Below are 15450 nucleotides of genomic sequence, written 5' to 3'. Positions count from 1 at the left end.
TAAATATTGTTATCAAGCAGGACTCCGCATTGTCTCTGCACATGACACTTCCGGTGTTGATGCAAAAAAAACAATTCCTCCGCGGGAACAGGCACAGTACGCGACGCACATTGCTTCTCGCTTGGGTCCTTCCAGCGTCTCTGTCCACGGGATGACGTCAGCGGACGGTTGATCAGCTGGGCGAACAAATGGAACCAAAATAAGACGGTTTTATCTGTTAAAAGTCGTTTTTCTTCGACCGACAGTTGATGATATTCAGGTTGGACACTGTTGACATGCTCTATTTTGGTAAGTGTGCATTATAAACCCCTCTTCTCACGTCCATTTACACGTTAGCGGCATTTGTGCTAAGTCAGTGGCTCCTGACGTTACCCAGCTAATGTCAGGCCCGTCTGGCGGCTTTGTTATTTGTTATGCAGATATGTGATTTTATCAACAGCTGTCATGGTGGAGCAGGAGGGCTGGCATCGGATGTTTGTGGCTGTATCTAACATCCGGGCCATGTTTTTAAACTGTCTTAGAAGCGCCCCTTAACGCTAACGATACAGCTAGCGTTAGCATGCTAGCTGTCTGTTTCCACACAGGCTCGATGTTTTCCTCACCGACAAAAACAACCGCGAGAAAAATGTTTCAAATATTGTTGAACACGTGTAACGTAATTATATTTGCGTTATAAACTCGTTTTTGGTTTGTTGAATATTTTTGGTTAATCTGCTTAGACAGATAAACAGTGTAAAGATAAAGTGCTTTCATTATCTTAAAGGGAAATTGTAGTTTTGCAGCAGCACCTTCACATAAACCACATGATGAAACCATGATGGAGGTAACAATCATTATATACAGTAACTAGATTTATAAAATTAAGCAAATAAATACAATTATCAGGAACAGCTCGGGAACAGCTATTGTACACAAACTACTTTGCAATTTGAGGTATTATACAGTACAATGGCTCAACAGCGCCCCCGTCTGCAATTCCGTCTGGTTCAATCGATCTAAACGAAATTCGGTACACACGTGTATCATGACCGTACGAAAAAAAAGTCCCCGGCACAAATTGGCCATTCTTGCCGCATTTCACGTTGTTTATTTTAACAAGCTCTTCCTAGAAGTTTCAACAGATAGACTTCAAATATAATATTCAAGTATCATCGTAACAAGATGGAGATTAAAATCAACTCAAATTGTGAGGTTTCGTCAAACGGTGTGACCGTGGCGTCAAATATTGATGAATCACCATCAAAACACGAGGTAGGTGTATCTCGGTTGTACATGATCCATTTGACTCCAAACTGGAAATGTATGTAGGTATAGGTCGCAGCCTGATGACATCTCGTGAAATCATGACTTAAAATCACAGCGCCTGTTGGTGGAAATAGAAAATGTCTTGTTTTTTGCATGTCTTACACTTTGACGAACTCTTCGTCCGTCTTCCATAACCATGTCAGGCCAAGGAACCCCAAATATTGTCAGATGATTTGGTCTTTTGGGAACTGTGAGTTTTTGTCCATACATAAGTGGCGTTGCGTGAAAATTCAACGTGTAACAGTGGCACCTGAAACTGCTTTAACTTTTCAATCTCCATCAAAGTAAATGCGTTTAACAACCGCCTCTAATAAGCCAAATGATTGGGTTAGGGTTAGTTAGTTTGATGTCCGTGTGCTTTAATGGTCAGAAACTCCTATGAAGTCAGACTGTTGAGAAGGTGAAAGACTTACTCGATCTGAAGAGAAACAAGAGAGTTTTTGAGCTCAACCGATTTACAGATTTTACAACTTTAATATGATTTACATTCGATTTTCACCGAGTTGTCTACACTTTAAGGCGTGTACCGTAATGTGTGATTAGTGGACATAGGAAGTGATGTATTTGTCCTTCCCGCCTGGTCCCTCTAAGACCCCCCCCCTCCCCCGACCAGAATAACAGTTATAACAAGCATCATATTTTAAATTATATCATATTGAAAAGGTCTTAAAAATCTTAGATTATACTGAATGATCCCTGCAGGAATTGTAATCAATATAATGTATCAAAAACCTGTATGTTTGATTAAAAAAATACACAAAAGCTATGGCTAGTTTACTTGGCTTTAATGAGGCTCAGTCTATAGTACATGTCGCTGCCCATTCAGCTGAGTAAACATGTTCTGTGTTTGTACGCTGACAATGTGCACTCAGTGAATGCAGACAATTGATGCGCTCTGACAGCTGGAGTGGAAAGAGCTCGGCACACCAATGAGACCAAATTCTCTCTTGTTTTCACCGAGATTTAAACATCATAACCAATTTGTGATATCCCCAAAGTGATAGTCAAGTATGAGGCCAGACTCTGTGATAAGGAAGTGTCAAGCTAATTATTTCCTGTATTCTCTTCTACAGACCGTCATAATGGACAAGATTTTGGAGGGCCTTGTGAGCTCCGATCACTCTGTTCTAGTGAAGAGGGCCATTGTGAAGAAGGTAGTGGAAGCAGCAGAGAAAGAGGTGACCGAGGAGCAGTGTCGGGCGCTGTTTACTCTCACCACCCGCCTCATCTTGCTTGGTGAAGATGCCTTCCAGAAGCAGATTGGCTTCCAGGTTTTGGAAGCCTATGCGCGTTACCACCGCCCAGAGTTTGAGAATTTCTTCAGTAAAGACTTTGTCCTCGGTCTTCTCCAGCAGGGCTATGGCCCGCTGAGCAACAGAGACCCAATCATAATAGAACACATCCACTGCTGTCTGCGGCTGCTCATCAGCTGCCCGTCGGTGCTGGAGATCTTCAGCATGATCCAGGTGGAGGTCTTAAGGATGGTTTGTGAGCGTCCGGAGCCAACTGTTTGTGCCCGCCTGAGCACCATGCTGTCGGACTTTGTGCAGTGCATCCCGAGGGATAAGTCAGGCGTTCTGTTTTGCCAGCAGCTGGTCAGGACCATCAGTTACTTCCACTGCTTCTCCAGCCAAGAGCGAGAGCTGAGAGAGTATGTGGGTCAGGTGACTAAGGTCAGCACGCTGCTGCAGAACATCTGGAAGGCTGACCCCGCCACACTGCTTCCCTCACTGCAGGAAGTCTTTTCCATTATCTCGTCCACAGGTGAGACTCATTCTGTCTATAACACATGGGGATGCAGTTTAATGGAACAGAAACATGCATCTTATTATTATTATAATTATTATTATTGTTGACACAAGGGTTATTTTAATGTGGCGACTCAAGGCTTAATTTTACAAAGATGTAGTTAATTTCAGACTATTTTGGTTAAAAGCTGACATTCAGCTGCTGAACTTTTATTAATGGTTCATTTTAGTGATAGTCTCCTGAGCGTACTGTGCAGTGTTGTTGTTGAGTGACTGAACTGTTAAGCAGCACGAGATAAACATCGGGCTTCAGTTACAATGAAAGTCACACTGACAGCATGTGACAGTGAGCGGTGCGAGCAGAGCCTGTGTGGGTTAAAGGGTCATTCTCCCTCTATTTCAGTGACAGTGCTGTAATTGTAAAGTGTTTTTTATTAAGAGGAGATTTCTAAAGTTTTTCATTAATCAACCGTTAAAGCATAACAAATATTTTAATGTTAAAATAAGCCTTATTTCGTTGAAGTGCTGCTCTATTACGTGAGAAGAAATGTAGTCTCAATCTATATTGTCAGATACTCAGCACAGACCTCGGATCAGGGTTGGGGGCTTAATCAAGACGTCCCAATGGAGACGATTGTTAAATGCTTTGACCAGGGATGGATAAAGCAACAATAACTACTTAAAATACAACACAACCAGCCCTGCTGTGAATACATCACTGTGAAGCTTAAAGAATCAACACTTAAGTTGAGGCCTTAGTTTGCGGTGGTCTTGCACTGCATGGTACAAATAAAAAAATGTCATGTTTTTACGGCACTTACTGTCCACTGAGACAAAAAGAGTACAGTTGTGTGATTGTGTTACATTTTGATTGTGGCTTGAATCTCGCAGACCCTTCCTTTGAGCCAGCCATCGCCCTCGCCAGCCTGGTCCAGCACATCCCGGTCCAGATGATCACGGTGCTCATCAAGAGCCTCACCACAGACCAGAATGTCAAAGACGCGAGCATGACTAAAGCCCTCTGCAGGTTAGCTCACACATTGGCAACTTTGACAAACTAAAACACACTTATTTAAGCTGGAGGTTTGTAGTGTTTGCATCACAATATTTGCTTTCACATTGTCACTCAAGTATAGCAAACTATACATGTATTTAATGTCTCCATTGTGCTCAGTATATACACTCAACACCCTCTTCTTCGGTCTGTCTAGGATGATTGACTGGCTCTCTTGGCCTCTGGCCCATCACGTTGACACTTGGGTCATCGCTCTGTTGAAAGGACTCGCTGCAGTTCAGAAGTTCACTATCCTTATCGATGTCACTCTGCTCAAGATTGAACTGGTTAGTCAAGTCCTCATGTTAATGTATTGATGCCCTCAGGAAGGAGAGAATGTAGTGATTTTTTAAATCTTTTAATGACACAATGATTTATTTTTAATCCACAGGTATTCAGTCGTCTGTGGTACCCTATAGTGCGGCAGGGGGCCTTAACCGTGCTGTCTCATATGCTGCTGAGTTTCCAGCACTCTCCTGAGGCCTTCCATTTGGTAAGGGATCTCCTGTCTCCTCACAGCCCATTTCCCTCTCAAATGGCCGGCCACTGTATCGGTTTTCTCATTTTGGGGTTTAAATTACTTCAAAGCTGCATAGACTTATCCGAGAACCTAAGGCCTGGCTTTTTGCTACACCATTAAAAACATGTGATGCACTAAAATGATGACCAATGCCTTGAGTTGGCCTATTAGAATCCATAAAACATGAAATGAATAAAAATAATCAGAAAATGAGACTGAACTCTCTTAGGGGTTCCTTAAGTGCAGCTTCCCTCTGGATGACATCACTGCAGATTTGTGTGATTAATATAAGTAGTAGCTTTTACTGCTTTCAACACCGAAGTTTCCTTATTCTTCTCTTCCCCTTCATCCCTCACTTTCTTAGGTTGTTCCACACGTGGTGCATCTAGTCCAATCCTTAAGGACAGATGGTCTCCCCACCAGTAAAGCTTTCCTGGTGCAGTTCACGGAGCTCATACACTGCATGATGTACCAGTACTCCGGCTTCCCTGACCTCTATGACCACATACTAGAGGCCATCAAGGTAAAAGAGTGCAGAACACCTCATGAGCAATATTTCAAATATATATTGATTTGTGTTCTTCATTGAATAAATAAATAAATAACCAAAACCTGCATTATTCGTTGTCAATTTCCAACAGGGAATTTCCAGGGTACCCTTTGTGTTCTGTATCTTATACATTATTTAAATTTTTTCCGTCAGGATCTCCCAAACCCTGGCGAGGAGAAGATAAAACTGGTGTTGAATCAAAGTGCCTGGACGTCTCAGTCCAACTCATTTGTGTCTGGTCTACTGAAGCAAGCTGGGAAGTCTGAGACAGGCAAGACAGGCCTGGTCAACCTGGGGAACACCTGTTTCATGAACAGCATCATCCAGACCCTCTTCATGGCCACAGAGTGAGTATGCACACACACACACACCATGCACATGTACACACCCCTTTTATGTAACACAGGTTTGAATATGATGTTTTTTCTCAGTTTCAGGAGGCACGTTTTATCATTACATCTGAACAGCTCCAACACAGTGATGAAAAAGCTTCAGTTGCTCTTTGCTTTCCTTGCGCACACACAGGTTAGTGTTGCCTCTGCATAACAGATTTATAGCAAATATTATTACTTGTGGATTGCAATGGTTGATGACAATGAGACTCTGTGTGTTTTTGTGTGTGTGTCCTGTAGAGGGCAGCATATGCTCCCAGAAACTTCTTGGAAGTGTCTCGGCCTCCCTGGTTCAACATGGGCTCTCAGCAGGACTGTTCTGAGTACCTCAGGTTCCTTCTAGACAGGTACTGTAGCCTGGACTAATCAATCCCAGTTAGAATGAGTGAAGTTTATGCATGAGTTTAGATAAAAACTAATAGATTCCAATGATTTTCCTGTATTGCCAAATGAATAGACTTTTTTTTTTTTATGTTTTGACCTTTAGGCATTTTAAGTGTTAAGTCTATTACTGGAGCTTACTAGTGTAACGTATGTTGTCTTAAGAATGAAATGATATGACTCTTTGATAAAGATTGGCCTGACGATGATTGGTTCCTGTCTCCTGGTCCCAAGGTTACATGAAGAGGAGAGAACAATTCAGGTCCTGGAATCAGCTAAGCCAAAGGTTGCCTCCCCTGTCGACACAATTAGCAAAGACCCAACAGGTCTGACTTCTCCAGAGGAGGGTGAAGAGTTGCCTTCGGCTCCTGCAGACACCAAACCTGAGAATGATGGGAAGACTTTGATAGAGAGGATGTTTGGTGGGAAGCTGATCACAGGCATTCGCTGTACACAATGCAACTGCATCTCTGAGAAAGAAGAGCCTTTCAGTGACCTCCCATTGGCCTTTTGTCCCTCTGCCACCTCTCTGAATGGCCCTCAGCCTTTTGGGCCCCAAGAGGAGCCCAAAGTTCTCTGTCAGGGATCTGTTAATGGTGGCAGTGAGATTCTTGAACCAAGCAAATCCCCGGCTAGCAATGTCCCTTTTACGCCAGTGACAAATGAGCCTCCCCTCTCTGTGCCGGACCTGGTGAACTATTTTTTGGCTCCAGAGACCCTAGATGAAGACAATGCCTATTTCTGTGAGAAGTGTAGCTCCCTCCAGCGGGCAGAGAAGACCTTGAAAGTGGTGTCAGCCCCTGAGTACTTGATCCTCACTCTGCTGCGATTCTCTTATGATGCTAAATGCCACGTCCGGAGGAAGATTCTGGAAAACGTCACCATCCCATCTCTCATGAGACTTCCAGTACATCCCCCTTCAATGACACTACCCTCTTCCACCTCCTCTTCTCTGCAAGTGGATTCTCCTGAGAGCAGTGAGAATCTGGCCAAGAAACTCAAACCGTCTCAAAGAGAGGAGGAGGAAGAGGGGAAGGAGAGGATTGATGGACTAGAGCAGACAAATGGAGAAGGAGAAATGCCAGTGTTGTCCGTGCCCTATGTCCTCAGCTCAGTGGTGATGCATTCTGGTATATCATCTGAGAGTGGCCACTACTACTCTTACGGCCGTAACCTCAGTGGAACAGATGCAACGCAGCACCCAGCCAATCACTTTGCCCTCCATGATAATTTGGGGAATGGCCAGGCCGAGTGTGACCTCTCCACTTGCTCAGCTCTCTCAGTTCCATCCGAACAAGGAGACGCAGTCCCTAACGGTGTCCAGGAAGCGAAGGATTGGCTGCTGTTCAATGACAGCAGAGTGACATTCACCTCCTTCCAATCAGTGCAAAACATTACTAATCGCTTCCCCAAGGACACAGCTTATGTGCTTATGTACAGAAAACAGGAGCTACAAGAGCAGAACATAAATGGGGGACCCGCAGCAAATGGAATGAGATTGAGTGCTGAGCCTCCCCTGCAGAAAGACCTGCTGGATGCTATTATCAAGGACAACAAGCTGTATTTACAGGTAAGTGAAGGTGAACAAAAGAAACCATACCGCTCCCTCAGCATTGTGGTACACGTCTAAACTATCAGTGTCCATAAATCCATAAAGACTTCCATGGATATTCTGACCTATTTTTAACGCATGTCATGCATTTCACTTAAAACCTTATTACTGCTAACCTCCTAAGTGTGTGGTTATTATGAAAGTCAAGCATTGTATAAGATTCTCTCAGGTGGAAAATGGCTTAGAGCAAACAGAACGTTCACTTACAGATAGCTAAGGGTTAGAATATCTTTTTTTTTTGACTGCACTTGAAGCTAAATCTGAACTGTCCCGTTAAGATGTGAAGTGCAATTTCACGAGTCACTGAACTGTGCCACTTTTGGTTGACATTCCGTCACGCTTGCATAAGTGACTAAAGTCAATGACCTCTAGAGGGTGCTGTAACAATGTAAATGTCCGTCTCATAGAGCTGCATAGATGCATTTGGCAAGTATGCATATTTTTAGCAGTTGAGAAATAGGCTGATGTGTAAAAATGTCTCTTTCCTTCATGATGTCAACAGGAACAGGAGCTCAATGCTCGGACCCAGGCTCTGCAGGCCCCTTCATCGTCCTGTTCATTCAGGCCCAACGGTTCAGATGATAATAACCCACCAGGGAGCTGCGGCCCATCTGGTGGAGGAGGAGGAGGAGGAGGAGGGGGTTTCAATACCATCAGCAGACTGGTGTTCTGAACCAAATAAATGCAGCAGGAAACCCACATGAACTGACACTAGGGGGGCCCTGTACTCTTGTGCACATAACCTCGGACAGAGAGCACTGAAATGATCTAAGAACAATCTAAATCAAGCATTGAGTATCTGTGCTGGTTCTGATCATAGATTTGATTTTGACTTGAATAGTTTTTACACCACTGTACCATGGTCAGCATTTAATATTTTATTTTTATTTATTCAGGTTAGGTTTTGGTGATTTCATTATTGTAGTCTTCCATTGATAAAAAAATAGGTAGAAAACACCCATTGATTGAAGTGTGTTTTCTCCCTTAATTTATAAAAATTTGCCAGTACATACAGTTACACTATAGAAGTACATTGATGGAAATGTACACATCTAGAACATACTCTTGATATCTGGCTTGTATTTATGACAAAGAATAACACATCCAATTGTAAGAGTTTTTTCTGAGCGGTCAGATTCCTGAACAAACTTTGTTTACTTTTCTGATTTGCAGGGAGCTATCAAATGCTGCAGAGTTTTACTTAAATATTTTCTTTCCTGTGTGTTTTGGTGTGTGTTTTATAGGTTTGATATGCCATGCAATAAATGTAAATACAACCTAAATATCATTTCTGAATATTCATGAAAAAAAAAATATATATAAGAAAAGTGAAAACTGGGAAAATTTCCATGTTAAGGCATTTTCAGTAAGAATATTTAAAGCTGTTTCCATGCTCTCAGCTAGTGGGATTTACAGAGGATTAAAAAGTCCTTGTTACAACAGGTTACTGTCTGACAACATATTGTTATGTAATTCCTCTGATTTGATCATTCAGGGAGACTTTTGGGTTCATGCAGATTTTTATGTGCCTTTTGATATTTAATGCAGACTTTTGAAGAAGTGATCTGAATTTACAACCTCAGCTGTACTGTGTTTAATATTCATAATGGCTTCACCTTTCCCTCCAGTAAAAAACTCAACAAACAAGGGAAAAAAATCAGTGTTTGTCGTATTGTCTTTGTCTTTACAAAAAAACAACCTCCCAGTTATTTAAAGTTGTATCAGTGGGTAGATGGTGAGGACTGGACTATTGATGTGATATTAAATACATGGCAGGACAAATGGTAAAATCAGAAATTAAAGACAGTATACAAATGTTAAACTGAGTCGTGGAAGGTAGCAAGTGGTTTCCAGTAATTCATCCCTGTGGTAATGATCCAAACAGTCAAGCCCAGCTTTACCTAAATGACCCTATTACCTTCTTTCCATATTTCAGCATTTCTACTGCAGAAACTTTACTGACCACTTGGAGTCCCCACTTAATCTTGACCACATGATCCGCAGTTAAAATAACCTTGATTGTAAAAGTATAAAGATAACCCAAATAAATATATAAGGAAGTACTTCAATAACTGTATACACAATAAGTGACTGATATGTAAATTAATATATATATATATGAATGTTTCACAATATATCCAGGTGCTATGATAAATATGAAATCATTTCACAGTGTTTTAAGGTGAAATGAGGAATATCTTAAATAAACATGGCAAATACATGTCATTATTGAGAGAGATGTATTTTTATATATATATGTGTTTCTGCTGAGTTAATCATGACTTGCATACTTATCCTTCCATTTGTGGTTTTGATTGCGAAATATTTTTGCACAATTGCATATATGGAATAGGCAAACCAGTGACTGAAAGGGGAACTGGGAAATCACAGATCGCTGCTTATTATTAATCCTACAATCATGGGCAAATAAAAGTCCAACTAGGGCAACAACAAGTTATTTGAAACAATGCTGTTTTTACTCAATTACAATTTTACAGGAGATCAGAAAAAAACAGCAGTAGCACCAAAGCTTTCAAAGGGCATTTGGAGAAAAAAATCAATGACTCTCAATTATTAATCAACTGAACCATTAGATTTTTGTTGAAAATCTTCCCTCCCGGGAATAATATATTACATTGTCTCTTTAAATGTTATGTCACATTAGGATTCCGTAATGCACTAAAACTCAGATATCATCAGCTGACCACAAGAATGCCGTTTGGCCCACGTATAGAAAAGATTTCTGCACCAGTGAAACACAACAATAGGAGACAACGTGAAGACAGAGGTAGAAATGTAAAAGTCTGGTGCAGCGAGAACATGGCAGGATCTTATGTGCATGTGAAGTTGTAACACTGCAGATTAGAGCTTAATAGATAATTAAGTGGAATTGGTGTATTGCGTCCTTAGCCTTTAATAGCTCCCTGTTTCTTCATCAGTAGCGAGGCTGTAGAGGGAGGCTATGGGCCTGTGCAATGGAAAAGTCATTAATCATAGAATAACAGGGAACAGCCTTTGGGGGATGTGTTTACCATTACAATAGCATTCCAATAAGATTCCTCGGATAGCAATCTGAGTCCAGGAGCAACACGTCTCAGTGGATGAGACCAGGTTTAGATGCTCTGTTGAGCCTGGGAGATCGATCAGGTTTTGGAAGCCAGATCGATGCCAGGATTGCAAGTTTAACCTTTTTCTTTCCGTTAACCAGTTTGGTGTCGGACAATCAAACCAGTACTGGTACATCAGATGTTTTCTCTTTGGATACAGTTCAAATAAAAACAGCATTAATCACAATAACACAATAAGTTATGTTAGAAATATGGTGCTTGTAGTTACATGGTCATGTTGATAAACAGGCCAAAACACACTGTATTTGTCAAATATGTCATTTTTTTCATGTGCTTTCTCAGGACTTGAGGTCTGAATTCACCTTTAATTGCTTATGTTTATTTATTTAATTTTAACAGACTGTTTTGTTGTTTTCCTTATGTTTTATTTTATTGTCACTCTTTTCTCATCCGTAATATCTTTAGTCTTGTATCTGTGCTCCACGCGGCTTTTGGTTTCTATTGTTTGCTTCTGTGGTTGTTTCTTATATTGTATATTTTTGACTTGTAAAGCAGTTTGTAATTGTTTATCATTATTGATAATATAACAACAACAACAGCAACAACATCAACAACAATAATAGTAACACCGATACATTTCATAAAATACACCTGTGAGTAGGTCAGTTGGTCCAGTGTCATCATTCAAACTGTACATGCTATATGGGGGGAGTTCCTCCAGAATACATGTGTCATTGTGGATTCTGTAGTTCAGCCATGTCATGATTTGTTGGGACCTTCTCTCAGGAGCTGATTCTCTTCTTTGTCTGAGGGAACTTTTATAAAAGCTGTATTTCGCTGTGTTTCACCCCCGCTAACCCCCTGAACTCTCCCTCAACTGGTGTTCAGGGACTGGACACAGCGGGGTTGGACTACATGTCCCACGGTTCAGGGAACTCGGTTTTCCCTGCTCGCCTCCTCCTCCACACCAGTGGTTATTCCAACAGAGCTAGATAGATACAACTTCCGACTGCGACCTTCAGAACAAATGTCCCCTTGAGGATGAAAGGGGTTGTGCCTCGTGCATGAAAAGACAATTACACAAGTGTACGTGAATGAATGAGCTTGCGATTCAACATTTTACTTACTTATTACAAATTGTTCTGTCAACACCTTGATTTGTTTATTTATTTAATTATTTTCTACATTGATTCATCAACACATTGATTTATTTTATTTGTATTCATACAAAACTAGACTTACAAATAAATGTAGCAATAGATATGAGAAGGCTATTCAATTTTCTAAAACGTGATTAAACGTTTATTAATGAATTGATTAAAATATCATGATATTTTGTATTGACTTTAACTTTTTTGTAAAGATCTTTTTTATGGAGCCATTAATTAATGGCTTTTATTATGAAATCAACATTGTTTCTGACTCCGCGTTTAAATAAAATACTAAAACTGAAATTAATAAATATAAAAGAGAAAACGTATATATATATATATATAAATTATTAATTACATGATTTAAAACAGTTCCAGTCTTTCCATTGACCTTGTGATAACTTAAATTTCACAATAAAAACTTGAATCTCAAGCTCTAGCGAATCGTTGAGCGTCTTTCCCTTTATTTTGAAAGCGCAGCCCCTCTCGCTTCCCGTGCTACTCCCCTCGCCAGCCGCGCCAGCTTGACGCCGCCATGTTCCAGAGCAGGGTGAGTTCAGGGAGAGAAGGAGCCACCCTGTCAATCACCATGAAGGAGCCATGGCAGTGAAGAGACGGTGAATCCGGTAGTTTCTGTAGTTTCCTCTCGCTCCGGGGACCAGGTGAACTATGCTGCGGGTCACTGCGGGACACCCACCACTCCTCTTTTCGCCAACCGGGAATCGCTCCACTTTGACGGGAACCAGCACGAGGCGGCGCATATAACAACAACAACAAAAAGAAGAAGAAGAAGAAAAAAACTTCAGCTGGCTTTTTCTCTCTTCGTGTTCCAGTTTGGACACAACGCACAAGTCACGGCGGGTGTTCGCACTGAAGGCGGCGCCTCGGAGGTTCGATCCCGCTCCGCGCTCAGGACGCGGCCGCTTACTTGACTCCAACTCGCGGAAAATCTGGTCCGTGCATTTCAGAGCCTCGGCCGTGTCGGTGAGTTGGGCTTCTCGAAGGAGTGACGCTGTTTACTCAGGAAGGGAAAAGCAACTTTTGAAGCGTCCCACTCTGAGCTTTTCCTTTTCTTCTCCTCCTTCTTCTCCTTCTTCTTGTCGCTGCAGGTCGGAGCAGACACTCCCCAGGACGCTCGAAGCCGCCGCCGCCGCGAGTCCCGGGAGAGATTCCCAGATCCGCAGCCATGAGCGGGGGGGACGTGGTGTATTCGGGCTGGCTGAGAAAGTCTCCTCCGGAAAAAAAGTTGAGACGTTACGTAAGTGCACTTTATATATCGTATTTGTTGCGTTGTGTTTGATAAGTGGTGCGCGCGGTGTGTCGGTTCTGTAGGGGGGGGGGGCAGACATGTGCAGGCCTCAGCTCCTGCAGGACAACCTTATCGCAGTGTGTGTGTCTCTCTCTCTTTTTGTGAACCTGCGTCTCCTTTGAGCGTACCTAACCACGAGTTAGCACGTAGGACACATGTTTGTTTGTTTTTAGGCTTTCTGCCTGTTTGGGAGTGGGCTGTTTGCTTGCCAGGAGTGTACTTCACAATCATTCCTTGTGTGTAGTGAGTCCTCTTCACAAAGTTGTACAATACAATCTCACTTTTGGTTGTTTGTGTGCTTAATGTTGCGTGCAGACCTTTTTGTACACAGACCCTGGTTGCAGAGTGATGTTTGACAAAACTCTGCGTCCATCCTACCTGGTTTATCTGCAGTGAAGGTGTAATAGTTGATATTGTTTCCTTGTCATAAGTGAGTCCTCCTCCAACAGTTCTGTAATGTACTGTTACCTTTTGTTGTTTGTGTGCTGGACGTTGTGTGTAGAACTTTTTACAAACAGTCTTTGGTGCAGAGCGAAGGGGAAACACTTTACGTCCATCCTACCAGGTTTCTCTGCAGTGAGGTTTTTAGAGTCAACTTTTTTCATAAAATGAAACTGAATTGGTTTTACTGGTGCAGTGCACATTCTTAACATGCCTGCGTGGAATAGGCTTTCCTTGATTCCTCCTCCAACAGTTCTGCAACATACTGTCACTTCTTGTAGTTTGGGGGCTGATTGTTGCACGCTATACAGTCTATGGAACAGGAGTGAACTGAGAAATCTATGCTTTCATCCTACCTGGTTAATCTGCAATAAAGATAATTCACATTTTCATAAAGAATAAGAATGAACCTTCTCTGACAGTTTACAGTAGATATGCGAGGTGTGAGCTGATTAGATGGTTGGTGAGATATGCATTCCACATACAGACCGACAAAAAGACAGACGTTTGTGGAATAGCCTTCCTAAGCTTTTAGTTATTGACCCATTCCAATATCATTTCCCGTGTGAGGATTTGATTTTCTCAGACCAGCAACCCGATGAGCTGAGGGTTTAACAATTTACACAACAGTGGATGACAACTTTTCTGCGGATTTCAAACGGTGGTTACAGAGAGTTGTTCCATGTACTTAATGTAGTGTTGTTTGTCACAGCTACTGTAACAATTATTGTTTACAGCCCCACACTGGCTGTTAAACTTTCACCGGTGTTACTCACTCAGATCATCCCATCCACAAGCAGCCATTCCCTGTTTCATATCAGTCTGGAGTGCAGTTGCCTCTGCTTGTTTTGTTGTGCAGTTGGGAAAAATGCTTTTGTGGCTCCTGCAACATCAGCTATGACGCAAAATAGTAAATAACTTGCTACATGTTTCCCGTGTGGACCAGTGGATATCTCTGTTATTGATATTGGAATTATGAGGCCCTCAACTTGAGAGGGGGAGTTTGTTTTCACAGAAGCAACAGGTCCAATGTAATGTTTTTCATTAAAGCAGTAAAACTAAAATCTAGACACACAGACGGGAGGAGCCGTCTCCCACTCATGATAAAATATAATTGGATGAACAGGAAGATAAAATCCTACTTAACTACTTGACAGGGCCATTTGTTGCGTCACTGTCTCTACAGGTCTTAAGTTCTTTATTTGTATTCTCTTGCCTCATTCTAACCTGCCTGCTGCTGTAACTAGTGAATTTCCCCAATCCACTAACCACAAGTAGAAAATTGACTTCCTGTTTGTACCCACATGCCAACTGAAGGGTCATGTGATGCACATTTACAGGTGTTTGAGCATGGATTGAATTTCTGTCTGAGCTAAAACGCTGGTATGGACAGAGATCATCCTAGTTTCCAAATGCTCTTTGAAACTGAAAGTATTGGTACAGCCGTAGCCTGAATGATTCAGAATTGTTCTTTCTCAATAGAGTACTGGTGGCAGACTTGGTTGTTCTCATGGGAATAGTTGAGTATAGCTTGCGGGACATCTCCCAGTATGTTATTATGATCCTGGGAAGTCTTCTGATTCTAATTTCTTCCTGAGGAAGACTTTAATGGTTTACAGCTGATCAGCAAACAACATTATTGTTTCCTTTTATATTTTATGCGACTACCCATGGCTGGTTGTTGTTGTGGCTCTTTGTCGTTGAGAAATTTGTCATTTTTAAAATCACTGGTTGGCCAGGAAGGACGAAGTTAAAAACAAGGGCAACACGTGAAAATGTTTTTTAGGGGCTTGAGGGACCTGCACCACCACCAACCAGTCTTCCATTCGGATTATCAGAACAGATACTGACATCCATTCTTATACCATGCTGGCTGCAGAGACCCATAGTGAAGCCTCCATATGAGCTCAAACCAAAAC

General features: G+C 41.9%; 2 protein-coding genes across 7 annotated transcripts in view; both read left to right on the top strand.

The window, feature by feature from the left end:
* The first annotated feature begins 134 nt into the window (after nt 1-134).
* usp38 (ubiquitin specific peptidase 38) lies at nt 135-8845 on the top strand. Its single transcript, XM_062388482.1, has 11 exons — nt 135-288; nt 2379-3069; nt 3945-4080; nt 4265-4394; nt 4499-4600; nt 4992-5150; nt 5331-5524; nt 5609-5702; nt 5810-5916; nt 6185-7520; nt 8065-8845. Exons 2-11 carry the CDS (start codon nt 2388-2390, stop codon nt 8233-8235), a joined length of 3111 nt encoding a protein of 1036 aa, XP_062244466.1. The 5' UTR covers nt 135-288; nt 2379-2387; the 3' UTR covers nt 8236-8845.
* A 3464-nt stretch (nt 8846-12309) lies between these two features.
* Nucleotides 12310-15450, top strand: part of gab1 (GRB2-associated binding protein 1) — a 48564-nt gene continuing 45423 nt past the window's right edge. For all 6 annotated transcript variants that reach the window (XM_062387346.1, XM_062387347.1, XM_062387344.1 and 3 more), the window contains exons 1-2: nt 12310-12765; nt 12891-13039. In XM_062387346.1, coding sequence (XP_062243330.1) covers nt 12968-13039 — 72 coding nt within the window. In that variant the 5' untranslated portion in view covers nt 12310-12765; nt 12891-12967. The remainder of the gene's footprint in view (nt 12766-12890; nt 13040-15450) is intronic.

Source organism: Platichthys flesus, chromosome 5, assembly GCF_949316205.1.
Source record: "Platichthys flesus chromosome 5, fPlaFle2.1, whole genome shotgun sequence".
In the NCBI taxonomy this organism is placed as follows: domain Eukaryota; kingdom Metazoa; phylum Chordata; class Actinopteri; order Pleuronectiformes; family Pleuronectidae; genus Platichthys; species Platichthys flesus.
The sequence above is the reverse complement of the archived record's forward strand: the minus strand, read 5'-3'. Positions and strand labels throughout refer to the sequence as shown.

Bases quoted from the DNA above. Each gene is read 5' to 3' on its own strand.
- usp38 (XM_062388482.1), top strand. From the start codon at position 2,388: ATGGACAAGATTTTGGAGGGCCTTGTGAGCTCCGATCACTCTGTTCTA. The intron at 4,081-4,264 runs GTTAGCTCACAC...CGGTCTGTCTAG, and splicing joins ATGACTAAAGCCCTCTGCAG to GATGATTGACTGGCTCTCTT. The intron at 4,601-4,991 runs GTAAGGGATCTC...TCACTTTCTTAG, and splicing joins CTCCTGAGGCCTTCCATTTG to GTTGTTCCACACGTGGTGCA.